A 27,728-nucleotide genomic window follows, 5' to 3' on the forward strand; every position below is an offset into this window, starting at 1 on the left:
CCTCATAATCCGCCAATTTGTTCCCAATCTCTGGATCAGTGTTACCCTTTTGGTGTCCTCTACAATGCATAATTGCAACTTTCTTCGGTAGTTGCACGGCATTCAGCAATTGTAAGATCTCTTTAGCATGTTTCACTTGCTTTCCTTGAGCAGTCAGCAGTCCTCTTTCTTTCCAAATAGCTCCATGAACATGTACCCCTCCAAAGGCATATTTGGAGTCTGTCCATATGTTGACCCTTTTTCCTTTTGAAATTTCCAGCGCTCGGATTAAGGCAATAATTTCTGCCTTTTGGGCCGATGTTCCTGCAGATAAAGGATTAGCTTCAATTACCTTACAAGTAGTGGTTACCACGTAACCAGCCTTACGAAATCCTTGCTTCACAAAACTGCTTCCATCAGTAAACAGATTATCTTCGGCATCCTCCAGCAGTTCTTCCTTTAAGTCAGGCCGACTGGAATAAACAGATTCCATTATCTCCAGACAGTCATGGGGACTACTGGTTCGGTGACTTCGCCACTGAGAAAAGATGCTGGATTCACAATATTAGTTGTTACTATATTGACATCGTCCTGTTCAGCTAAGAGGGCCTGATATTCCAGGAACCGGGAGGGTGATAACCAATGTGCTCCCTTCTGTTCCAGCACTGCTGAAACTGTGTGTGACACCAACACAGTTATCTTCTGGCCCATGGTCAATTTGCGAGCTTCTTCAATGTTAAGCACTACCGCTGCTACGGCGCTCAAACAACTGGGCCAACCTTGACTTACTTCATCTAACTGTTTAGAGAAGTATGCAACTGCCTGCTTATATGGTCCCAATCGCTGTGCCAATATGCCCAAAGCAATGCCTTGTTTTTCATGTGAAAAGAGCCAAAGTGGTTTGGACACATTGGGAAGTCCGAGGGCTGGTTCTTTCATTAATTCAGTTTTTAATAATTTAAAGGCTCTTTCTGCTTCCCCAATCCAAGTTAACAGTGAAGGGCTTCCTTTTAACAAATCATACAAGGGTTTCACCAATATCCCATAATTACAAATCCATGATCTGCACCAACCTGTCATTCCAAGAAAGATCCGCAATTCTTTTACCGTAGTTGGCTTTGGTGTCCGGCAGATGGCTTCCTTTTGCTCTGTCCCCAGTTCTTGTTGTCCTTTCGAAATCCTGTATCCAAGGTAGGTTACCTGTGTCTGGATCAACTGGGCTTTCTGCTGAGATACTCTGTAACCACTCAGTCCCAGGAAATTCAGCAAACTAACAGTCCATTAAATACATTCTTCTTTAGTTGTCATAGCAACTAATAAATCATGTACATATTGTAATAATATCCCATTTGGAGATGGTGGAATCCATCCTTCAAGTTCCCAAGCTAACTGGTTCCCAAAAATTGTCAGGCTATTTTTGAACCCTTCTGGTGACACTGTCCAAGTTAGCTGGGTTCTTCTCCCGGTATCGGGATTTTCCCACTCAAAGGCAAAAATTTTCTGGCTCTCTTTGGCAAGCGGCAAACAGAAAAAGGCATCCTTTAAATCTAAAATGGTAAACCAGTTTTGGTTTTCCTTTAGCTTTGTTAGTAGCGTATATGGATTTGCCACAACAGGATGTAAATCCTTAACTATATTATTTATGGCTCTTAAATCTTGCACTAAACAGTAATTCTTCCCATCTGGCTTTTTCACTGGCAAGATAGGAGTATTATACTCAGATACACACTCTACCAATAATCCAAATTGCAAAAAATCATTAATTATCCTTTTTATTCCTTCTCTGTCTTCCCTCTTTAGGGGATACTGTTTGATTCGAACTGGTCTGGCCTCGGGCTTTAGTTTAACTCCTACCAGAGTGGCATTTTTAGCCCTTCTGGGAACGCCAGACGCCCATACCCCTGGAAAAACCTGGTCCAAAATTTCTTGGGGTATCTGGTTCTTTTCTTCTATTTGAATCAAAGCTAGGCTCAAAATTTCTATCAATTGATCTTCTTTAATTTTAAAATTGATTTTTCCTTTCTCAGAAATAATCTTCTAATTGTTCTAGCAAATCCCTTCCTAAAAGCAGCTTAGGAGACCCAGGCATGTACAAAAATCTGTGTGTTCCAATATGCTTTCCTAATTTATACTTAAGTGGTTGTAGGAAAAAAGCCTTTTCCTTCTGACCTGTGGCACTTACTACATTTACAAATTCCTCATCTACGGGTATTAGTTGCTGATTCAGAACAGAATACGAGGCTTCTGTATCTACTAAAAATTCTACCTCCTTTTTCTGTTCCCCTAGCTTCAGTCTAACCAGTGGATCCGCCAGGGTAGATTCCCCAGGTCCCCGTCACTCCATTTCTGCTATCATAGTGGACAGCCTATTTCCCGGCAATTTGGGACACTCTCCTCTCCAATGTCCCTGTTCCTTGCAATAAGCACACTGATCCTTTCTCAAAGATGCCCGGAGATTTCCCACTCGACCTCTACTAGATCCTCCTCGACCCCTTCCTCTGGTGAATCTTTGATTACCCTGAGTCTGATGGTTCAAAGCTGCCACGGTAGCCATTGCAATTGTTTTGCCTAATTTCTGCCTTTCAGTATTTTCTCTATTCCTGTATACTCTCCAAGCTTCCTCTATTAGTTTCTCCAAATCTCTTACATCTGGCTCTTTTAATTTTTGAAGTTTTCTCCTTATATCCTCTGATGAATGTCCTAAAACCAGCGAAACTAATTGTTGCCGTCCCACATCTGAGGTAGGATCTAAGGTTGTACTTTTATGCATGGCTTCCCTTAGCCTTTCCAAAAAGTCTGAGGGGGTTTCATCCTGACTTTGCTTTACCTCATACAATTTTGACCAATTTACTGATTTTGGAATTCCATTTTCGAGTCCAAATTTTATCCACTTTTGATATGACTTCAACTGTCTATATTCCATACGATCATTAGGATCCCAGTTCGGATCGGTGAGAGGACCATGATTATCTACTCTACCAGTATATGTTCCTGCAGTGATAAGGGCTTCTATATGTGTTCGAGCAGTTTTCACCACTAGCTGTTTTCTCTGTTTCCATTATTGCATCTAACATTAAATCTATATCTTTCCAGTCAGGATCCTGATTTTTAACTATCAATTCAAATCTCTTTGCCACCCCTATTGGGCTGTCCCTATAATTTCTCACTACCTCCTTCCACATGTCCAAATCACTCATTGAAAAAGGGACCTTAATTGGAGTTTGTCCTTCCAGACCCATAGCTTGTCTGAGGGGGGCTTGTATCCTCGGTCAGACTCTGCTTCGGGTTACAGGACCCGAAGCAGCACTCCCAGAGGCAGAAGCAGATTCTTCATCAGAAGTATCTGCATTCCTTAAGGGGGAGGGAGAGACTGGCACCGAAGCCGGCGGTGGTGTGGTATAATCTTCCAGTCTTTCCTCTGACTCTCCCTTTTCTTTTAACTTAAGGCATCTTTGTCCTATACTACACGCTGAACAGCATCGTTTCGGTTTTCCCAGTTCTTTCCCTTTTCCCTTCTCCAGAGCCAGGACAAAGGGCTCTGAAGGGGCTATATTGATTCCACAATCTTTCTGCCATTCCGGATGATTTCGCAATGTGAAAAACATATCTGCATAAACCACTTCATCCCATTTTCCCTCTCTCCGAAGGAACAACATTAGCTGTAACAATGTATTATATTTTAATGTCCCATTAAAGGGCCATTTTTCTCCATCATCTAATTTATAGAGAGGCCACCACTGATTACAATACTTAATTAAGATTTTTCTATCGACACTTCTTCCTGGCACTCCCCCCTAGATCTTTCCAATGCTATAAAACACATCCCAATGGACTTTTCTTTAGAATTCCACCACTCTGTGACTCTCCCATATCTGATGCAAATTTTACCATTAATAACCAAAATCCGATAAATGACAAACCAATAATCAATACCTGAAATGCATTAGCCAAAAGTCAGATAACAGATAACCAGACCTCCAAATGGGGACGCAGCCCCTTCAAATGGGGAAGTTAATCCCCTACCAAATGGGGATGCAGCCCCTCCAAATGGGGATATAATCCCCTTCCAAATGGGACATAAGTCCCCCAAATGTATACCTGTAAGGTGTTAGCAACCCGGTATACGCCGACCTGCGTGCATGTCTGCACGTCTTATAGACAGTCCCAAATTGATCGATCGTTACCAAATTTAGGATTTAAAGATGTCTTCTTACCAGAGGGTCTTTGTCTGTCCCCGCGGTGATCCGACTGAGAACGGGAGTCTCTCCAGAAAAGATCTCCAGGGGTACCCAAGAGAGTCCCAGACTCATCGGGTCCCGCAGCTGAACAGAGGAGGTCCCATCTGGGTCGCCAAATGATTCAAAGAAATCCAAACTTAAGAAATTTAAACTCAATAACATCAAAGTGTTATTAAGCAGATACCTTTATTGCAGTGCTGGACGCATGGGGGATATGCACGCGCTGAAACAAAAGTTCATCCTTTATATACCTTAAAGACATGAATATTCACACATTTTCCAAGAAATCACCGCCTCCTTGCTTATCTACTACATTTACGTAATGCTGGCATTGCAAAACTACACTACGCATGCATGGGGGTCTCGGGAGGCCGTCGGTGGTCGTTTGGGGAGTTAGCCCCCTACTCCTTTTTCCCTTTTCTGGTCACGGGTCTCTTGAGGATAATTTCTTCTCCTTGGACGTTTGTCCCTTCTGTTGTCCAGCCAAGCGGTTCTTTCTTCTCATCCTTGTTAGAGCATTCCTGCCAGTCTGTCCCTGTGGAGTAACAGGGCATGGACTCTGGCGAGGATTCAGGCCAAAGACCTTTATTGCTACAAGTGTCCACTTTTTATGCAGTTACAGCTCTTTCACGCGCCACAAAATACATCCTGGTTGGTTACCACACACAGTCCACGCACTTCTCCACAGTCGGTATTCGCTGCCTGCAGGTGTCCATGCACTCCTTTGCTTCCTTTTAGTTGTTTACCACAGCTCCTTCTCCTCAAGGCTGAGCCCTGCAGGTGTCCAGCTGTTTACCAGCTTCTCAATGCCACAGCTCCTTCTCCTCAAGGTCGAGCCGTTCAGATCAACGCCACAGCTCCTTCTCCTTAAGGTCGAGCCGTGCAGGGTGATCCCAACATCTCCCCCTTTTTGTTTATCTATAAACAAAACCTGATGGATCATTCGCAACCCGAGGACTGTGAGGAAGATGGACCATCTGTACATTCTTGTATCGTCCTGTGCCGCGAACTCAGCCCAGCAGTCGGTAGGTGCCAGCTTTACGTGGGCGTCCCCACGGAGGCAACGGTGGCCTTGCTGTACACCAGCCCACTGCCCTTTGGGAAATCCTGGTATTTATACATTTGCAGAGGAACGAGTTTCGACACACGTGGCCAGCGAGTGTCGGAACACGCCTCGGTTGTCACCTTTTAACACAGGGAGCCTATGGCGTATGCGCCCGCTGGCCAGACGTGCTGCACGCCACAGCCATCCCATCTATGGTTCGTAGGCTTTGTTCACACGGCATATTACCATAATCCAGCAGTCACATATCAACTATGCTTAAGCCAATAGCAGAATGTTACAAGGCAAACAATTCTAGCTGTAATACTCCTAGCGATGGAAACTACTCCTAGCGATGGAAAAAGCGCCTGCACAAAGCTATGAAAACCAATATTATATCTTACCAAAGGATTTGTAGTTATAGAGCGCTTTGCCCTGAAAGCTTTCCATGTTCCTCTCATGATACCACGAATTTCAGTGTGATTTACCCATACATTTTCTTTTGGCTGAGGTGGCATCCAGATTGTGATGACACCTGATAGTGTCAAGATGTGTCCGACGACGATGATGGTGACTGTTTCACCCATGGTTTTACCCATTTTGCGGGTACCCAACGAGTTCCAGAATCTGTAATGACACAAGCATAACCTCATCCCCAGGTTAGCAGTTGAAAAGGTCCTTCCCACGTATTCTTTTCCAAATGTTTAACTTTTACTTGCACATTTTGTGTTAACTCAAACGGACTTCCTGTCATTCCTTTTACATGTTTTATTATGGGAGGTACTGTTTCTCCTTCTGCTAGACGCAAATAATTTAACACATATAAGGCTTTATTCAAACGTTCTTGCGGTGGCGTGGTAGCCTCTCCCCCTTTTTGTTTTTGCAATAAACACTTCAGGGAATGATTCATTCGTTCAACAATAGCTTGTCCAGTTGGGGAATGCGGTATTCCAGTAACATGCGTCACTCCCCATTGAGCAAAAAAATCTTTGGGTTGACTGGGCTACATAACAAGGACCATTATCGGTTTTAATTTGTAGGGGTATACCCATGGGCTGCGAATGCAGCTCGCAAATGCTTTTGTACATGCCTACTAGTTTCTCCTGTTTGTGCAGTGGCCCAAACTACTGCAGAATAGCAATCAATTGAAACATGAACGTATTTAAATCTTCCAAAGTCTTGATAACAGATTCAACAATGGTGTCATTTCTACATTTGTTATTCCACAAATATTACGAATCCAATTCAAATCTCCAACTAATTTTTGAACACCGTTCAATGATCTGATTTCGGTTCTCAACATCACATTCTGTGAAATTTTTTTTTTTTTTTTTTTTTCGGAATTACAAATACAAGTGTATTCCATGGACTTGTCGTGGGTTTAATATGTTTCTTTTCTAATTGCTCATTTACCAATTCCTGTCGCTTAGCGACCTTTTCTTGAGATAGCAGCCATTGATCCACCCAAACCGGTGTATCACTTTTCCATGTCAATTTGAGTGTTAGTTGCTTCTCAATGGCTGCTCCACAAAAGGTTCCGGAGTGCTACTTAGAACACAACTCATTTGTCCCAAAACGTCTCTCCCTAGCCAATTGATTGGGATTGGAGCTACATATGGTTTTACTGTTACTGTATACACATCTGGGTTCTTACATTGCAAGAGTACTGAACTTTGCATGGTATTAGAGACGCCTCCGACCCCAATCAACCCATGGGCTGGATTATATGTTGGCCAGGTTGCAGGCCAGTCCCTGCTGGAAATAATGGTTACATCCGCTCCCGTATCTATTAGCATATGACAACTCCATTCTTTTGGGTCTGCTTGGTTGTTGCAAAAAGTAATTTTTGAGGTAGGTTGTCGTTGCCCTATTTCAAGCACCCATTCATCTGCCATTCTGGCAGATTGCAAGTTACCTAAAATTCTCTATCCCCCCAACTCTGTTATACCGTATACACCGTGGGGAGAGCGTCTTATTGAAATATACTCTTTGATTCCCTGCAAAAGAAATGATACATTTGTGACAATAATTACAACGACATAGAACAAACCCACAACACCGTTTTACAAATATGGCATATTGAAGTTCCTGCTCTTGAACGTCCAGGGAGTGCCGCTGAAACAGTCAACAAGCCGTCATTCCCCATACAAAAGAGCGAAAGCATCAGCTGGCGGTACGTCGGAGTTGACTGCGTCTGTGGGACGTGTGACAGGATCTTCTGGACTTACTGCCAGCCGTACCGACCTGGCCGGTACCCACTTCACTCCGTCCCCTCCCCCTCTGCCAAGGCCTCTTGGCTCATGCCTCGCCAATGTTGGGCAGGGTCGTATCTCGACTTGGGGGAAGAATCGCCCCAGGCAGCCCCCTCCTGTTGCAGCACGGGCGACCAGCGCTCATGTTCCAGGTCAGGAGGCGGGGGCCAAGGAGGACTCGCCACCTCCATTGGTTGCGTTAGCGGTGGGGCGGGGGCCCGGGTGGGGGGCGGGGGTCGCTCGTTCTCATCATCCCCAGCTCGGCCTCCCTTCTCTCCCGAGGCTGTGGCAGCGGCAGCTGCTGCCGCTGCTGTCCGCTCTAATTTTATCGCCTTTATAGAGTCTCTGACTAATCGCCAGGTTGTTAACATTTTTGCAGCCGTATGATCCCCTTTAGGGGCTGCCTCAAACACCAATTTTCCTGCTTTGTCCCAAGTATCTAGCTCAAAAACTGTTGCAGAGTCTGCTCCTAGCCCCTGGCTCTTCAAAAATGCTAACAATAATCGCAAAGTTTGTTCATCACAAGTAATCCCCCTTTTCTTCAAAATTTTTACTGTAATACAAAGGATTGCTTTTTCTTCTGAAGATATTTGCGACCCCATTACTTAATGTCCCCAGCTGCTCACATCTTTGGTGATTATTTGTTCAGACTGCAGCTCTCTGGTCCGCTGCTATTTTCCCCTTTCAGGTGGGCTACTCCACCGGTCGTCTCTTCCTATGACTCGGGTCCCTGTTTGGGCGCCATTTCTGGAGTAACAGGGCACAGACTCTGGCGGGGATTCAGGCCAAAGACCTTTATTGCTACAAGTGTCCGCTTTTTATGCAGTTACAGCTCTTTCACGTGCCACAAAATACGTCCTGGTTGGTTACCACACACAGTCCACGCACTTCTCCACAGTCGGTATTCGCTGCCTGCAGGTGTCCACGCGCTCCTTTGCTTCCTCTTAGTTGTTTACCACAGCTCCTTCTCCTCAAGGCCGAGCCTTGCAGGTGTCCAGCTGTTTACCAGCTTCTCAATGCCACAGCTCCTTCTCCTTAAGGTCGAGCCGTGCAGGGTGATCCCAACATGTCCCTATGCTCAGCGTTAAGATATCTTCTCTGTTCTCTTTAATCTCTCAGTCCTTGCTCTTAACTCTTCTTTGTTTTAATTTTCATGAGGCCTGCTTTCCTCGTGATTAACCGTTTACACACAGTTACAATGTTAGCATTGAGGCAAATACAGCCTAAGCACTATGAGAGTAGGACGTTAAACATAATCACATAGTTATTAGGCTAAAGAATTCTATACTAAAGACAAACTAATCATGTAATCAATAACCTTCCATATATTAAGAAATTTGCAAAACTTACAGTTGATTAGTGACACATGCTGAAACCTTATAATTCTTTTAGATCCTTGTTTCACTGTCCAGCTGAGGAGGGGGACTGATAAAGCAGCTTGGTGGGCACCTGGCATCTAGCCAAGGTCAACCCACCACAATGGATTAATTTCAAGACCTACTTCATAATAGTTATGTTACACAGATATGAATGCTTTCTAATAACAGTACAGCTCGAGTCATCTGTGACCTCCCCTGTTAACCAGGACTGCTGATAAATGATGGAGAGTGGCTTGACAAGCTCCTCTGCCAGCTCCCTCAGGACTCTTGGGTGGATCCCATCAGGCCCCATAGACTTGTGGGTGTCCAGGTAACCTAGCAGCTCCTTAACTGGTTCTTGATGGATTATGGGGAGTTTATTCTGCTCTCCATCCCTGCCTTTCAGCTCAGGAGGCTGAATACCCTGAGGATACCTGGTCTGGCTATTAAAGACTGAGGCAAAGGTGGCATTAAGTACCTCAGCCTTTTCCTCATCCTTGGTGACAACGTTCTACCCCTGCATCCAATAAGGGATAGATATTCTCCTTGGCTCCATGGAAGTGGTTTTCCTGACCCCCCTCCTTACTTCACCAAGAATCGAGAATTCTACCATGTCGTGGTTGCTAAGCCCAAGATGGCCTCCAACCACCACATCTCCCACCAGTCCTTCTCTGTTCATAAACAGCAGGTCAAGCAAGGCACCTGCCCTGGTAGGCTCACTTACCAGCTGTGTCAGGACGTTATCTTCCACACACTACAGGAACCTCCTAGACTGTTTCCTCTCTGCTGTGTCATACTCCCAGCATATGTCCGGTAAGTTGAAGTCCCCCACAAGAACAAGGGCTAGCGATTGGGAGACTTCTACCAGCTGCTTGTAGAATGCTTCGTCTGCCTCTTCGTCCTAGTTGGGTAGTCTATAACAGACTCCCAGCAGAATATCTGCCTTGTGGGCCTTCCTCCTCATACTTAGAGAATCACAGAATCACTAAGATTGGAAAGTACCTTCAAGATCATCAAGTCCAACCATTAATCCAGCGCCACCATGTTCCCTAAACCATGACCTGAAGCGCCACATGCACACGTTTTTTGAACACCTCCAGAGATGGCGACTCCACCACCTCCCTGGGCAGCCCGTTCCAATGCTTGACCACCCTCTCGGTGAAGAAATTTTTCCGAATATCCAATCTAAATCTCCCCTGGCGCAACTTGAGGCCATTTCCTCTTGTCCTATCACTAGTTACTTGGGAGAAGAGACCAACACCCACGTCGCCACAACCCCCTTTCAGGTAGTTGTAGAGAGCGATAAGGTCTCCCCTCAGCCTCCTCTTCTCCAGACTAAACAACCCCAGTTCCCTCAGCTGCTCCCCATAAGACTTGTGCTCCACACCCCTCACCAGCTTTGTTGCTCTTCTTTGGACACGCTCAAGCACCTCAGCATCCTTCTTGTAGTGCAGAGCCCAAAACTGAACACAGTATTCTAGGTGCGGCCTCATCAGGGCCGAGTACAGGGGCACAATCACTTCCCTACTCCTGCTGGCCACACTGTTTCTGATACAGGCCAGGATGCTGTTGGCCACCTGGGCACACTGCCAGCTCATATTCAGCCGGCTGTCAACCAGCACCCCCAGGTCCCTTTCCACCAGGCAGCTCTCTAGCCACTCCTCCCCAAGCCGGCAGCATTGCATGGGGTTGTTGTGGCCAAAGTGCAGGACCCGGCACTTGGCCTTATTAAACCTCATGCATTTGACCTCTGCCCATCGATCCAGCCTGTCCAGATCCCTCTGCAGAGCCCTCCTACCCTCCAGCAGATCAACACTCCCACCCAACTTGGTGTCATCTGCAAACTTACTGAGGGAGCACTCGATTCCCTCATCCAGATCATCGATAAAGATATTGAATAAGACCGGCCCCAGAACCGAGCCCTGGGGAAAACCGCTTGTGACCGGCCGCCAGCCGGATTTAACACCATTCACCACAACTCCCTGGGCTCGGCCATCCAGCCAGTTCTCTACCCAGCGAAGAGTAAACCTGTCTAAGCCACGAGCCGCCACTTTCTCCAGGAGAATGCTGTGGAAGACGCTGTCAAAGGCTTTACTAAAGTCCAGGTAGACAACATCCACAGCCTTTCCCTCATCCACTAGGCGGGTCACCTGGCCATAGAAGGAGATCAGGTTGGTCAAGCAGGACCTGCCTTTCATGAACCCATGCTGGCTGGGCCTGATCCCTTGGTTGTCCTGCAGATGCCCTGTGAGCACTCTCAAGACAAACCGCTCCATGACCTTCCCCGGTACGGAGGTCAGGCTGACAGGCCTGTAGTTCCTGGGATCCCCCTTCCGGCCTTTCTTGTAGATGGGTGTCACATTGGTAAGCCTCCAGTCTTCTGGGACCTCCCCTGTTAACCAGGACTGCTGATAAATGATGGAGAGTGGCTTGGCAAGCTCCTCTGCCAGCTCTCTCAGTACTCTTGGGTGGATCCCATCAGGCCCCATAGACTTGTGGGTGTCCAGGTGGCTTAACAGGTCCTTAACTGCTTCCTCCTGGATTATGGGCGGGTTATTGTGCTCTCCATCCCCATCTTCCAGCTCAGGGGGCTGAATACCCTGAGGATACCTGGACTGGCTATTAAAGACTGAGGCAAAGAAGGCATTAAGTACCTCAACCTTGTCCTCGTCCTTGAAGACAATGTTCCCCGCCATATCCAGTAAGGGATGGAGATTCACCTTGGATCCCTTTTTGTTGTTAACATATTTGTAGAAGCATTTTTTATTATCCTTTACAACTGTGGCCAGATTGAGCTCTAGCTGGGCTTTTGCCTTTCTAATTTTGTCCCTGCTTGACCTAACGAGATCCTTGTACTCTTCGTGAGTTGCCTGCCCCTTCTTCCAGAGGTGATAAACTCTCCTCTTTTCCCTGAGTCCCAGCAAAATCTCCCTGTTCAGCCAGGCCGGTCGCCTTCCCCGCCAGCTCTTCTTACGGCACATGGGGACCGTCTACTCCTGCGCCTTTAAGATTTCCTTCTTGAAGAATGTCCAGCCTTCCTGGACACCTTTGTCCTTCAGGACTCTCTCCCAAGGGACTCTCTCAACCAGTGACCTGAACAGGCTGAAGTCTGCCCTCTGGAAGTCCACGGTAGCAGTTTTGCTGACCCCTCTCCTTACTTCACTCACAACTGAGAAGTCTATCATGTCATGGTCGCTAAGCCCAAGATGGCCTCCGACCACCACATCTCTCACCAGTCTTTCTCTGTTTGTAAACAGCAGGTCAAGCAAGGCACCTCCCCTGGTGGGCTCACTCACCAGCTGTGTCAGGAAGTTATCCTCAACACACTCCAGAAACCTCCCAGATTGTTTCCTCTCTGCAGTGTTATACTTCCAGCAGATGTCCAGTAGATTGAAGTCCCCCACAATAACAAGGGCCAGCGAATGCGAGACTTCTGCCAGTCGCTTATAGAATGTCTCATCCGTCTCTTCATCCTGGTTGGGTGGTCTGTAACAGACACCCAGCAAGGTATCTGCCTCATTGGCCTTCCCCCTCATCCTTACCCATAAGCACTCTACTTGGTCTTCACAATCATTGATTTCTATGCAATCAAATCACTCCCTAACATACGGAGCCACCCTACCACCTCTCCTTCCTTGCCTATCCCTTCGGAAGAGCTTATAGCCATCCATTGCAGCACTCCAGTCATGAGAAGCATCCCACCATGTTTCTGTGATGGCAACTACATCATAGCTGTCCTGCTGCACAATGGCTTCCAGCTCCTCCTGTTTGGTGCCCATGGTGCGTGCATTGGTGTAGATGCACCTGAGCTGGGCTATTTCAACTCTGGCATGCCACCCCTAGGCTCAACTCTAGTGAGCCTGGTTTTATCCCCTCCCCCCTTCCAATCTAGTTTAAAGCCCTCTCGATGAGGCCTGCCAGCTCATAAGCAAGAATCCTTTTGTTCCTTGGAGTCAGGGAAGGGTCCCCCGGCGCGATCCTTCGCTCCAGAGCCCTTCGCCTCGGTGGCACAAGTGACAGGCTCAGGCACTCTTTGCAGCCAGGCATCTGGACAGCCACGTACTTGAGCAGGAGCTCAGTCTGGGTCGCCACATTCCTTTTGGTCATGGCTTTCAGCCGAGTGGAGACCATGGCTGGGCCTCTTCTGGGAGGGCGATGGCCACTTTACGAGAGAGCCTCTAGCTGCAACATACAGATGGGCTTGTGATCGAGGGGTAGACCTGACCATGGAGGCCATCACACAGGTCACTCATGAATATGAAACATGTGCTGCAATCAAGCGAGCCACATGAGTAACATCTGGAATAGAGGGCGGAGGCTGGGTTTTCGATATGGCAAGGCCTAGCAAATTGACTGTATTGGACCACTGCCACAAACACACCAAGGCAAGTGTTGTCCCAAAAGTGGGATCGTATACCTGGTATGCAACATGCCAGTATACACACTGGTAGTAGTGGGATTTTATTTAAAGCATATTTGTGCAGATATGGGTGCTAGGTGGTATTCCACAAAGCTAGCACACCACACAAAGGAATCACAACATATTTATCCCATTACACGCTAAGCAAAAACAATAGAGAACCTCCCAAATTTACATTCATTGGCTAGTAATTACCACATTGATTATTATTGGTTACATATATTTAAATTATCATGCATGATCCTAGGAAGGGGGGTAATTTGCATAGTCCCTCAACTGAGTCAGTGGTCACCATCTCCCCTTGCCACCTTTACCTTTATCCTAGTTACTGTGGATTCTGCTGATCTCATGACAGTTACTTTTTTCAAGAGTAAAAGAACAACTCAGTCTTCATGGTTCACTGCTTAAGTACAACTACTTCTTCATCTTCTTGACCACTAAATCCAGGTTCATTAATCTTTTTTCAATTGTGTTGTCTCCTACTGACCTGCCCCCTTAGAATCCTTCATTTGTCTCCGACGTCACAAGCACTACATACTCACCATGGTGGAAGCAACTACTGGTTGGCTAGAAACATACCCAGTAAACCATGCCACTGCCCGAAACACCATCTTAGGCCTTGAAATGCAAATTTTATGGCAACATGGTACTCCAGAAAGAATTGAATCAGACAGTGGAACTCGCTTCCGAAATAGCCTCATAAACTCCTGGGCAAAGAAACATGGCATTGAGTGGGTGTATCACATCCCCTATCACCCACAGGCCTTTGGAAAGATTGAGAGATATAACGGACTGTTAAAGACTATGTTGAGAGCATTGGGCAATGGGGCATGGAAGCACTGGGATATAAATTTTGCAGAAGCCACTTCGCTGGTTAACACCAGAGGATCTGCTAACCGTCTTGGTCCTGCCCAAACAAAACCCTTACATGCTATGGGAGGAGATAAGGTCCCTGTAGTGCACATAAGGAAGTGGCTGGGGAAGGCGATGTGGATTGCTCCTCCCATGGGAAAAGGCAAACGCATTCATGGGATTGTCTTCGCTCAAGGACCTGGGTGTACTTGGTGGGTAATGCAGAAAGAGGGGGAGACCCAATGTGTGCCTCAAGGAGATTTAACCTTCGGGGGGGGAATAATGTGTGATGTGAGTTGTATGTTGTAGGAAATAATGTAGCAGGAACAACCTGAAATGATGAAGAGCAAGTTTCACGAGGAACCAGACAAGTGCAGCGATGACCCAAACCAAGTCAGTGCTGGTGCCTGGCAATTGAACATACTGCTTCTCCTGTCCTGAGCACCCATCTTGACAGATGAGGCCCAAGTCACAGCCTGTTCTTGTGAACATCTGGAGGAGTAAAGGAAGCCCATGGAACAGGAGAGTAATATCTATTTGTTAAAGGACAGGGGATAATAGTAAATGAGAATGTCAAACCATCTTTATACCCAACATACAGATTTAAAGTATGCAGTATAAGTTGTAAGTGTTGGTAAGAAAGGGTTTCAGAAATGAGAATTAAATACAATGGGATGGTTAGAAGAGAGAGAGAGAGAGATAATATTAAATTATGTGTGACCTGAACATGACGCAAATGGTATGGAATAAGGCGTGGAGATTGTATTGGGTCTGGCTGAGATGGAGTTCATTTTCCCCATAGCAGCCGTCATAGTGCTGTGCTGTGTATTGGTAGCTAGAAAGGTGTTGATAACACACCAGTGTTTTGGCTACTGCTGGGCAGTGCTCCCACAGCATCAAGACTGCATCTCCAACAATCCCCTCCCCTAGCACCAGTAGGCTGGGGGTGGGCAAGATCTTGGGAGGGGACACAGCCAGGACAGCTGAGATAAACTGGCCAAAGGGATATTCCATACCATATGACATCTGCTCAGCAATAAAACCTGAGAAAGGAGGAGGAGGGCATTCGTTTTTTCAACATTTGTCTTCTGGAGCAACCGCTACATGTACTGAAGCCCTGCTTCCTGGGAAGTGGCTGAACATCGCCTGCTGATGGGAAGTAGAGAGTAAATCTTTTGTTTTCTTTTGCTTCTGTGCATGGCCTTTGCTTTCTGCTTATTAAACTGCCTTTATCTTGACCCACATGTTTGGTTATTTTTTTCTATCCTAATTTCTCCCCCCTGTCCCACTGCAGAGGGAAGTGATAGAGAGGCTTGGTGGCACCTGACGTCCAGCCACGGTCAACCCACCACATATAGGAATTTAACAGTACTTTTAATTATATCAGGGAAAAGTCAAATAATCAAACCACTGGATTTTAAGTTTGGTATGATTCTGTGCTGTCCAAACAATAGCCTATTTATTTAGAGAAATTCTAATGAACTCCAGCATCTTAAATATGTTCAAAAGTGCCTTTTCCAGCATCACAAAAATGTTAATTCAGAAAGCATCACTAAATTTTGAAGTAGGAAATACAGTTAAAAGTCTAAGCGAACAAAAACTGAAACACTGTGGTCCAAATTCTGTGAACAGATCAGGTATGCAAGATATTCTGTACAGAACTGGACCATATTTTTCCTCGGACACTTAAAAAGGTAACGACTGGAAAAGATGGAGAATTTAGCAGCTGCTGAAAACAGTTAAGCAGTGCAAGTAAGTGTACATTTCCTTGTCAGGCTTGAAGATCACTTGGTAGGTCCCTGAAATCCTATGTTTTGTTTTACACAATGTAAGTGGATGCTACAAAAAAGTGGAACTGTATTTTAAAGAAAAATAACTTTCCTAAAGTGTTCCCGATTCACAGCATCCATACAATCCACAAAAGAAACAGTTCAATCTTTTTTTTAATAGAGATTTAACAGAATATTATGTTTAGGATCTCAAATCATGTAAGCATCTGTTTGCACTGCTGCTTTAAATTTTGATGAAATAAATAGTTATTTTTGTCCATACTGGCCAAAGAACAGCTTTGATGATAAAACAGAATAGAATTCTGGCACAGTAATTTTTAGTGAATTTACATGACAGAAGTACAGACAGTTAGGAGGAAGAAGCCAATAACTACTTAAAGATGACAAAGAGTAATTACTTCCTGCTTCTAACAGCTCAACGTTAACCTTAAAAAGCACATTTTTGTTCTTTAATGCATTGCCTCATGGGAGATTTAGTTTGGAGGGCTGATGTGCCCACCCTCTCATAAAAGCCTACATTCCCTGACTGAACTACATCTCCTAAGACTCAATGCAGTCTTCTCCAAATGCCAGTTGCATTACAACAGTAAGAGATTCTTCTAACTCCTGTTTTCCATTACCTCTGTGACAAAACTGTAGTCGCAATCATGAGTGGAATATAAATCAGTATTTAGCTTTGATATGATTCCCTGACTTTGGCCTGTAGGGCATCACAAGTCTTCTTAGCATCTCCCAACAACATGGCAGTATTGGGTTTGTAGAAGATTGGATTGTCCACAGCTGCATAACCGACTCCCAAAGATCTCTTCATTACAATGACCTGCACATAAAGAGTTCATGTTTGATACAGGGAAAACCAACCATCATTCCTCCTCAACTGAAGACAACACAAAACCAGCCTCTATAAATGAAGGGAGAGGAAGAGAGATCCCTGGCCAAAATATGGTGCTCAGTGCTACAAAACTGTATTTCAAATTTTAATATACCAGATAAATTGAAATCTGGACCAGTTTCAGAAACATGGTATTGTTAAACACAATATTACATGTCAGATGAAGTGACTGTGGACGTTACATCTATTCATATGCTTTTAACTTTATTCCATGTAGAATCACAGAATCATTAAGGTTGGAGAAGACCTTTAAGATTGTGTAATAAAGTCAAAGCAGGATGGGCACTGATGATTAAAACATAGGTTTCTGACGGTTTTTTATTTTTAAACTATTTTAAGAACCCAATTCCCTGTCAACACCAGAATTCAGATGAGCGTTCATATCAATACTTGGTGCAACGCTCTCCAGTACTTCTCCAGACTATTACTCTGTATTACTTCACACATAGGATTTTAAAGAAAAAATCCCAAAATAAATTTCAGCTAGTTTTAGCCATTAAATGTCAAATTAGTTAACCACTGCACCTTCAGGAGGGAAACTGTGAAGCTGTACCAACTTTAAACATGTAAATGTTTACTTCTCAAATTCCAACACATAGCTATGGACAAAACACGGATTAATGTATGTGCATATGACACTGAGTAATTGCATGGTTCAGTATAACACTGAACTCCAAAAAAAAATTTCACAAAAGGTGCAAAGGAATAGTTAACCCATAGAAGAACTGAGGCTGACTAGGTTCAGAACAAGAGGTCTAAGATTTCACATAAAGGAAACTGGATATGAGCAGAACATCATTTGTTCTAATCACATTTTTTGAGCAAAAGTACTTTCATTGGTCTTTCTGACTGCAGTCAGCATTGGTCTCACTAAAGCACTTGTTGATGATTATAAAAGGAAGGCCAAGGTGCAGCTACAGCTGAACTTGGCAAGGGATGCAAAGAATAATAAGAAGGGCTTCTTACAGGTATGTCAGCCAGAAAAGGAAGGTCAAAGAAAGCATAACCCCGCTGATGAGCAAGACTGACAGACCAGTAACAACAGATGAGGAGAAGGCTGAGGTACTCAATGACTTCTTTGCCTCAGCCTTCACTGGCAAGCTCTCTTCCCACACCTCTCGAGGGGATGGCCTGCAAGACGGGGACTGGAAGAGCAAAGTCCCTCCCACTGTCAGAGAAGATCAGGTTTGAGACCACCTGAGGAACCTGAATATACACAAGTCTATGGGACCTGACGGGATGCATCCCAGAGTCCTGAGGGAATTGGCTGATGTAGTTGCCAAGCCACTCTCCATGATATCTGAAAAGTCATGGCAGTCAGGTGGAGTCCCTGGAGACTGGAAAAAGGGAAACATTGCACTCATTTTTTAAAATGCTATAAAGGAGGACCCTGGGAACTACGGACCTGTCAGCCTCACCTCTGTGCCTGTGAAGATCATGGAGCAGATCCTCCTAGAAGCTATGCTAAGGCACATGGAGGACAGGGAGGTGATTCGAGACAGCCGGCATGGCTTCACCAAGGGCAAGTCCAGCCTGACCAACCTAGTGGCCTTCTATGATGGAGTGACAACATCAGTGGACAAGGGAAGAGCTATGGATGTTGTCTATCTGGACTTCTGTAAGGCCTTTAACATGGTCCGCACAACATCCTTCTCTCTAACTGGGAGAGATATGGATTTGATGGGTGGACTGTTGGGTGGATGAGGAATTGGCTGGATGGTCTCATCCAGAGGGTAGTGGTCAACGGCTCAATGTCCAGATGGAGATTGGTGATGAGTGGTGTCCCTCAGGGGTCTGTATTAGGACCAGTACTGTTTAACATCTTCATCAATGACATAAAAAGTGGGATCAAGTGCAACCTCAGCAAGTTTGAAGATGACACCAAGAGGAGTGCTGCAGTTGACACACCTGAGGGACGCCATCCAGAGGGACCTGGACAAGCTCAAGAAATGGGCCTGTGTGAACCTCATGAGGTTCAACAAGGCCAAGTACAGGGTCCTGCACCTGGGTCAGGGCAACCCCCAGTATTAATACAGGCTGGGGGATGAAGGGATTGAGAGCAGCCCTGCTGAGGAGGACTTGGGGATACTGGTGGATGAAAAGCTGGACATGAGCCAGCAATGTGCACTCACAGCCCAGAAGGCCAACCGTAGCCTGGGCTGCATCAAAAGAAGCGTGGCCAGCAGATTGAGGGACATGATTCTGCCCCTCTACTCCGCTCTGGGGAGACCCCACCTGGAGGACTGTATCCAGCTCTGGAGCCCTCAGCACAGGAAGGACATGGACCTGTTGCAGCAGGTCCAGAGGAGGGCCACAAAAATGATCAGAGGGACGGAACACCTCTCCTATGCGGACAGGCTGAGAGAGTTGAGGATGTTCAGCCTGGAGAAGAGAAGGCTCCAGGGAGGCCTTATTGCAGCCTTCCAGTACTTAAAGGGGGTTTATAAGAAAGATGGGGACAGACTTTTTAGCAGGGCCTGTTGCAATAGGACAACATGTAATGGTTTTAAACTAAAAGAGGGTAGACTTAGACTAGACATAAGGAAGAAATTTTTCACAATGAGGGTGGTGAAACCACCAGAGAGGTGGTAGATGCCTCATCCCTGGAAACATTCAAGGTCAGGTTGGAGGGGGCTCTGAGCAGCCTGATCTAGTTGAAGATGTCCCTGCTGATGGCAGGGGGGTTGGACTAGATGATCTTTAAAGGTCCCCTCCAACCCAAACTATTCTATGAGAAAATCATGAACACTACCACACTTGCAGAGCACTGACTGTTTTGTTGGGCACCTTGCAGAAAAGCTTCTCATGGAAACCAGAAGATAATCTTGTTAGATTCTCCTATAAACCATGTTTTTAAAAGCATGCTATCTATAGGTAGGTGCTAACACAACCCTGTTTATCTCACCTGTTTGGACTTCCAGACCTCAAGAACTGGCATTCTGGCTATGATAGAGTTTGGATCTTCCTGAGCTGCTGAATTAACTGTATCATTTGCACCAATTACAAGGACCAAGTCAGTTACTGCAGCAAGAGAAAGAAAACAAAACCGATGAAAATTTATCTGAAACCTGAACACAGAGGCTGATCTACATTTGTGTGTTAAATCTGATCTTTAGAGGCAGAAGAACCCCTTATGGTAAGCGCTCTACAAACATTTATGAGGACTTCATTCACAAATATTTTACAAACTTATCAAGGCAAGTTATATATGAGAGTCCAGGTGTGCTACCAACTACCTCCAGCAAACTGCAAGCATCTAGAACCCCATTCCAAGGGGTTTATTAGGCCACTTTGCCACACAAAGTTACATCCTTTGATATTTAAATGTGGTTTCATACACACATAGTATCAGCACTTTCAAATCTCTGTGCATACAGTGGCATCACAACAGGCACAAAGAGAAACTGCATGGCTTAAGATTTTCTGTTTTTAAAAACCTTGTGTGATGTAAAAACAGAAGAATCAAAAAAATTGCCAAGATCAAATCCAATCTATTCAAAAGTTATAGCTCACATGCTAACCTGGGAAGTCTTTGTTGATCTCATCCATTTCCAGTACAATATCATAGGGAACACCAGCTTCTGCTAGGAGTACGTTCAGCTGACCAGGCATACGGCCAGCCACAGGGTGAATACCAAACCTAACAGGAAAAATTCCATCCCTGTTAATAAGTACTGACCACTCTGTTTTATATAACAAAATTGTCACCTGTGACCTACAAGGCTGAGAAGTTATTTAAGTATAAGCACGCGTGCAAATTAATAAAAAGAAATTGTTAAATTTTAACAATATTGTAAGCACTTTTCCAGAGTTGCAGGGAACTGAGTGGGTGGGAAAGGGAACAAGGCCCATAGATTTGACTCTTCACCTGGAGAGCAGCTGTTCCTTTTCTGGAAAGTTAAAAGTATGACTGACACAACAGGTACACACAAGAATATGCTCAATTCCCAGTAAAACTAAAAAAGCTAGGAGTACATTTTCAATCCTTCCATCATAAGATTCTTTCAGAAAGTTGTTGCACCTGCAAAGTGGCTTTGGAGAGCCTACTGCGATAAAAATGCCAAGGACACTTCTAGTGACAACACGGAAGGAACTAGTAGCCAGAAATGCCTGGAAACACATCACTGCAGGATAGACCAACAGAGTAAATTTCCCCCCAGCAAAAGCTTATACCAATAAAAGCTTATACCAATAAGCTTGGTGGGTTTTCTTCAATTATTTTTTAAATTAATAGAACTATTATACCATTCTGTCTGGCTACAATCATCAGCCCAAGCCACATCACGCACAGCAAGCATTCACATCCACCTTCCAAGCAGGACCATATTTAAAACCTTGAGACAGATATCTTTGGTTCTTTATGAATAAGCCCGTTTGCTGCAAAACCATCACCCACATTAATATGCTTTTCAGGTCCCTTACATCACTGAAAAGTGAAAGCACCACAGAGTAAGTGAACTGGCTACAAGAGAATACTCTTCCCAAAAAGGCCAAAAGCATGCAGCCTTCCTGAAGCAAAAGCACTCCTAGACCTAGAAATGCACTTGGCAAATTACCTTATTGACTCAGGTCTCTCTAGAGTATGCATAGTTATCACAGCCTAACACTCCAATCCAATGGAAAAATTAGCAGGTACTCAACTTCAAGCACAAGACAAAGCTGTGCTGAATTAGGTTAACATACCACTTTTTTCTTATGATTGATCTTCGGAGGGGGAAAAAAAAAAAGAATGCAGGGGAGTTGAGAAGCTAAGAATCTATAACAGTTTAAGCATATCATCTTAAGAAACGTTTACAGAACAGCTCAAAACCAACTTACGGAAAATACACTGCTTATGAGTTACTAAAGATACAGACAGACACACAAGGTGTCAGCAGAGGGGTGCTGACGCATGAGTGCAGGTCTGTAAAAACCTGACAAAATTCAGAACAGAGAAGTTAAACTGGTTTAGCTGCAACACCCAAAGACGTATTTTGGTTAGAAGCAAATCTATTTCTTGTGGGCACATAGTACTCTTCTGCTCATCTACTGGCCCTGAATAAACCAGGCGGATCATGCCTGCTGTCCTGTGCATTTTCTGTCTTTCCAGCTCTGGAGCTATCACCAAAAGTAATGCTGACTCAAGCACACCAGAAATGCCTCAGATTAATGTTGTATAGGGCTGAATCTAAATGTTTAATAAGGGAGTCTACATGTATTTTGGAATAATCAGAAAATACCCAAGAGAAAACTGTAAATTCTTGGATTTCTGAACAGAAATTTCTGAGCAGAAATCCAAGTGAGTCAGGAATACAATAAAAGGACTTTAGACAGACTTCTTCAGAAAGGAGGGAAAGACTGACAAATCAACTTGCCATGACAGAGGGACTGTCACGTATTTTTATTTTCAACTGCACTGCAATGGAAGCAGACCATCAGTGATGTGTTATCCACAAGTCACAGTCCAATCAATACACATCACTTGTGAATCACTTGGTCAGTCACCGAGGCGAGCTGCTCTGGAGACAGCCCAATATGCAGTGGAACGGAAAAATCTTGGCATACAGGGGGTTTCCTGAGGCAGAGAAATGCCAGGGCAACAAAGACACCCGCCAGGAGCCGGCAGCTCTCCCGAAACAATGACGAGGCCTGGGTGTTGCCAGAGCAACCATGGCCACCCCCACAGCTATAAAAGCAGCCTAGGGAGTGCAAGCAACCAGAGAAGGAAACAGAGTGAAGTGTGGCAGTTTCTGGAGAAGGGCATGCAGGAAGGGTGTAGTCACCCTACCAGCTCAAAAAGGTGAGTTCAATTGGTGGTCATCACCCTCCCAGAAGGAGCTTAGCAATGGTATCCGCCCAGCAGAAAGCTGTCCTTTGCACTCACCAGAACGGATGTGCCTACCCAGACAGAGCTCCCACAAAAACATGCAGCCATCCAGATCTCAGGCTGTAGAGAGTTCCAGAGCCTCTCACTAGTAACGGATGGCAGTAGCAGGAACAGCTCTGTGAGGTGTGACCAGGTGGATGATCTGCTCAGCCTGGTGGCAGAGGTTAAGGAGCATCAGGAAGTCTGAGAAAGAGATAGAGTTGTGGAACCATGCTCTGCCCTCCCTGAGACAGAAACAGGAACAGCCACCAGAAAAAAAACATAAGATCAAGGGGATCCTGTATCCTCTCCCCACCAGGCAGAAGGAAGAAGCTTAAAGGAGTGAATGGAGACAAATCTTCCCCAACACTGGATGCTTTTAAGATTCAGCTGGACAGGGTGCTGGGCCATCTTGTATAGACCATGCTTTTGCCAAGAAAGGTTGGACCAGATGATCCTTGAGGTCCTTTCCAACCTGATATTCTATGATTCTATGAAGTTCACACTCGGGGCAGCAGGCAAACAGCCTCCTTGCCTACCTCGCCTTCCCAGGTGCCTCTGTACAACAGGTATGAGGCTCTGGATGTGGAAAGCCAGTCAATGGATGATGTGGATGATGGTCCATCTACACCAGAGGTGTTGCCAAGGTCAGAAAGGCCTATTCACCCCATATGACGACCACCTCCATGAGGAAGAAAAGACGGGTTATAGTTGTAGGCGACTCCCTTCTGAGAGGAACAGAGGGTCCAATATGCTGGACAGACCCTCCTCTTAGGGAAGTCTGCTGCCTCCCTGGGGCCCAGGTTAAGGACATCACTAGGATACTTCCTAGCCTGGTACAGCCCTTGGACTATTACCCATTATTGCTCTTCCATGTGGGTGGCGATGAAGTCGCAACGTACAGTCCAAGGGCAATCAAAAGAGACTTCAGGGCCTTGGGACAGTTGGTTAGGGAATCTGGTGCACAGGTTATTTTTTCCTCTATCCTTCCAGTTGTGGGCAGTGACACTTGAAGAAATAGATGGTCAGAGTCTATTAATAATGGCTCTGTGGCTGGTGTCACCACCAGAATTTTGGTTTTTTTCGATAATGGGATGGTCTACATGGCACCAGGCCTGCTGGTTGACACGCCTGAGGGACAGGATGCCATCCAGAGGGACCTGGACAAGCTCAAGAAATGGGCCCGTGTGAACCTCATGAGGTTCAACAAGGCCAAGTACAGGGTCCTGCACCTGGGTCAGGGCAACCCCCAGTATTAATACAGGCTGGGGGATGAAGGGATTGGGAGCAGCCCTGCTGAGGAGGACTTGGGGGTACTGGTGGATGAAAAGCTGGACATGAGCCAGCAATGTGCACTCACAGCCCAGAAGGCCAACCGTAGCCTGGGCTGCATCAAAAGAAGCGTGGCCAGCAGATTGAGGGACATGATTCTGCCCCTCTACTCTGCTCTGGGGAGACCCCACCTGGAGGACTGTGTCCAGCTCTGGAGCCCTCAGCACAGGAAGGACATGGACCTGTTGCAGCGGGTCCAGAGGAGGGCCACAAAAATGATCAGAGGGACGGAACACCTCTCCTATGCGGACAGGCTGAGAGAGTTGGGGTTATTCAGCCTGGAGAAGAGAAGGCTCCAGGGAGGCCTTATTGCAGCCTTCCAGTACTTAAAGGGGGTTTATAAGAAAGATGGGGACAGACTTTTTAGCAGGGCCTGTTGCAATAGGACAACATGTAATGGTTTTAAACTAAAAGAGGGTAGACTTAGACTAGACATAAGGAAGAAATTTTTCACAATGAGGGTGGTGAAACACTGGCACAGGTTGCCCAGAGAGATGGTAGATGCCTCATCCCTGGAAACATTCAAGGTCAGGTTGGAGGGGGCTCTGAGCAACCTGATCTAGTTGAAGATGTCCCTGCTGATGGCAGGGGGGTTGGACTAGATGACCTTTAAAGGTCCCTTCCAACCCAAACCATTCTATGATTCTATGAATTTAACACTGTACAAATACATCCTTAAAAGGTCAACCGAGTGCTTCATCAGCAAGACAACATTAAGGCAATGCAAAGATGAGACAACCAGAATTTGAGATACAAAATTAAGGACATATGATTTATCCACATAATGCTAGATATACTAGAATTTTAAGCTCTATATCAAATAGCAGGATAAAAGCTAGATTAAAAAAAACCAAAAATAATATATTGTATTCAGCTAGTAAACATTTGGGGTCCTGTTGCAAAGGATAATACTTAGAATCAGAAAAAGGAGAGCAAATATACAGGACAAAACATTAACAGCTTACGTTTCATACCACTCAGTAATATAAGCAGTGTGCAGTACTGCAGCTAGTCCTAAAGTGTACAAAATTCAATCACAGTCCATTAGAAGAATTCTTATTCTGAAGTACACTTGAGAAAGCCCATCACTCCTCTGGCAGAGCAAATAGATTTTCCAACAAAATTCTCTTTCGTTTCTAATAAAATTATTTGAGCATCTCTGTGACCAAAGCTGCTTTGACAATACACAAAACAAAATATTTGTGAGGTTTCTATTAAATACTATATACAATCTTATTTCAAGGGCTGAAAAGCCAAAATTTAAGCTGCCAAGAGAATGAGTTTCACCTTTGGCTTCACCATTCCTGGCAAGATGCAAAGAAAACAACAAGGGATCTTAATTCAGGAAGAGTTATGGCATGAACAATCAGTAGTTAGAGACTTCTGACAAACTCTGCTTGAAACCACATATTGCATATTCACAAAGTTTGAGAAAGCTGCTTATACAAAAGTCTTTTGGACAAATATTGAAGTGACTCCCAGAAGTTTGCTTCTGAGAGCCTGTTAACCAAATATGACAGTAGCCTGCCAGTACCTCTTGAAACTGGATGTGCAAGTGTGTCAAAAAATATGCTCCTCTCTAAGGCTTTCATTATTTCACAAGAGAAGACCTACATATATCTGGAGTGAAATTAGCCTGTCCCACTGAAAGCAGAATTCAGGTAGGCATGGGAGAGAGAGAGAGATAAAACCCTCGATGGCTCACAGCATGTCTAACAAAAGCTGTGTATCTTGCTCATGACTCAACAGCAGCAGTCCTTCAAAGCCACATGCATCACGGCAGAAACGTTTTGTCACATATGCTCTCCCAGACGTTGAAAGTATGAACCTCATTCATATGTAAAAATCCAAAACATGAACGACTGAGAATCATATTTTATGGTAAAAATGTTTTCAAGTGAAAAATTGCTAAGTTTCTTTGATATGCTTTTAATATCAGTTATTCAAGAACTCCCTTTGGTTGGTTGGTTTGTTTTTAAATCAAGCAGAAATCTCATGCTCCTTTTGACTTTCTGTTCACATGACATTAAGTTTTCAGTCTACATATACTTCACCCAAAACAAAGATTGACAATCATGCTATGTCTGACATGAAACATTATTCTGGTATTTCATTGAAACACAGAATTCACCAGGAATTTTCTCTCTAGACCCTGATCCTGACTGTATAATGTGGGGCTTGCTTATCACCTCCAGCTGTCAGATATACTGAAGTGAGCATACACTTCCCTGCTAGTAACTTCACATCTAAACAGTATGAGTACCAGGCAAGAATATTCAGCCTTTTTAATCAGCCTCTTTTGGATTCTTTTTAGATTTAGGAAAATAAACACAGCACACTGAAAAATTAGTTCATATTTTGAACCTGTCCTGGTTTCAGCTGGGACAGAGTTAATTTTCTTTATAGAAGCTAGTATGGGGCTATGTTTTGGATTTGGGAGAAAAATAATGTTGATAGTGTACTGATGTTTTCAGTTGTTGCTAAGCAGTCAAGGACTGTCCAGCTTTTCATGCTGGCCTGCCAGCGAGAAGGCTGGGGGTGTTGAAGGTATGCAAGGAATGAAGCTGGGGGTATTGTCTAGTCTCTGTGAGCAGTTAACAAGGTGCAACCTTGAGGGAAGGAACAAAATAATCACAAAAGAAAACATAACTACTGAACCTTGAGTGAACTGTCTTAATTAACATATAATTAGCATAATAGAAACCTGCCCCTGGGCAGGGAAAGCCCCCCCTCACAAAAGCCCCTTCCTCACTGAACATACCTAGGAAAAAGGAAGGATGCTGTGACTTTAAGTGGAGACGAGGCTTGTGAGAACCCATGGGAACAAGGGTGACAGCCAACTTTTAAAAATACTGATAACTGTTGCTCAAAGTGTATAAATATTTTCCGTGTGTTAACTGAGGCGTGCTAGCTTTGTGGGCCTACCACCTAGCACCCAACTCTGTGCAGATTTGGAATAAAAACAAATATCTCGACTCTGTGTGTTTTTCGGCTCTCTGCACACAGAGTGAAAGAACCCATAATTGGGACAACAGGGGTGCACAGGAAGCTGGGAGGGGACACAGCCAGGACAGCTGACCCAGGCCAGCCAAAGGGATATTCCATACCATATGACATCATGCTCAGTATATAAAGCTGGGGGAAGAAGGAGGAAGGAGTGGAGGAACATTCAGAATTACAGCGTCTGTCTTCCCAAGTAACCGTTACACGTGATGGAGGCCTGCTTCCCTGGAGATGGCTGAACACCTGCCTGCCCATGGGGAGTGGTGAATGGATTCCTCGTTCTGCTTTGCTTGCATGTGCGGCTTTTGCTTTACCTATTAAACTGTTTTTATCTCAGACCATGAGTTTTCTCGCTTTTACTCTTCTGATTCTCTCTCCCATCCCACCGTGGGGGAATGAGCGAGTGGCTGCATTGTGCTTGGTTGCTGGCTGGGGTTAAACCACGACAGAAACTTTTCTTATAATATGAAGAGTACAACACTTTCTTTTAAATTTAGACTAAAGATCTAAAATTCCTGACATATACAGCATATCTAGGGCAGCACATTCAGCACAGAAAGCATTTAAGGGGGGGATTACTTAAAGTAGTATGAAGTTAATTACAGAAGTATGAAGACGACAACTATTGCATTAAAAAATTCTTGTAATAGAATCATAGAATCATTAAGGTTGGAAAGGACCTTCAAGATCATCAAGTCCAACTGTTAACCCAACACCACCATGCC

General features: G+C 44.9%; 1 protein-coding gene across 1 annotated transcript in view; it reads right to left on the reverse strand.

Annotated features, from left to right (window-relative positions):
- Positions 1–16,601: 16,601 nt before the first annotated feature.
- The window catches only part of LOC309415256 (NAD(P) transhydrogenase, mitochondrial-like), a gene marked incomplete at its 3' end in the record, with an annotated part of 98,942 nt that continues 87,815 nt past the window's right edge, over positions 16,602–27,728 (reverse strand). The window contains exons 19-21 of the mRNA XM_082012722.1: positions 20,345–20,463; positions 19,729–19,844; positions 16,602–16,751 (exon numbers count right to left, since the gene is read on the reverse strand). Of these exons, the coding sequence (XP_081868848.1) occupies positions 16,602–16,751; positions 19,729–19,844; positions 20,345–20,463 (385 nt within the window). The remainder of the gene's footprint in view (positions 16,752–19,728; positions 19,845–20,344; positions 20,464–27,728) is intronic.

This window comes from Phaethon aethereus (assembly GCF_964289735.1).
Source record: "Phaethon aethereus genome assembly, chromosome: W".
NCBI classification, from domain to species: Eukaryota; Metazoa; Chordata; class Aves; order Phaethontiformes; family Phaethontidae; genus Phaethon; species Phaethon aethereus.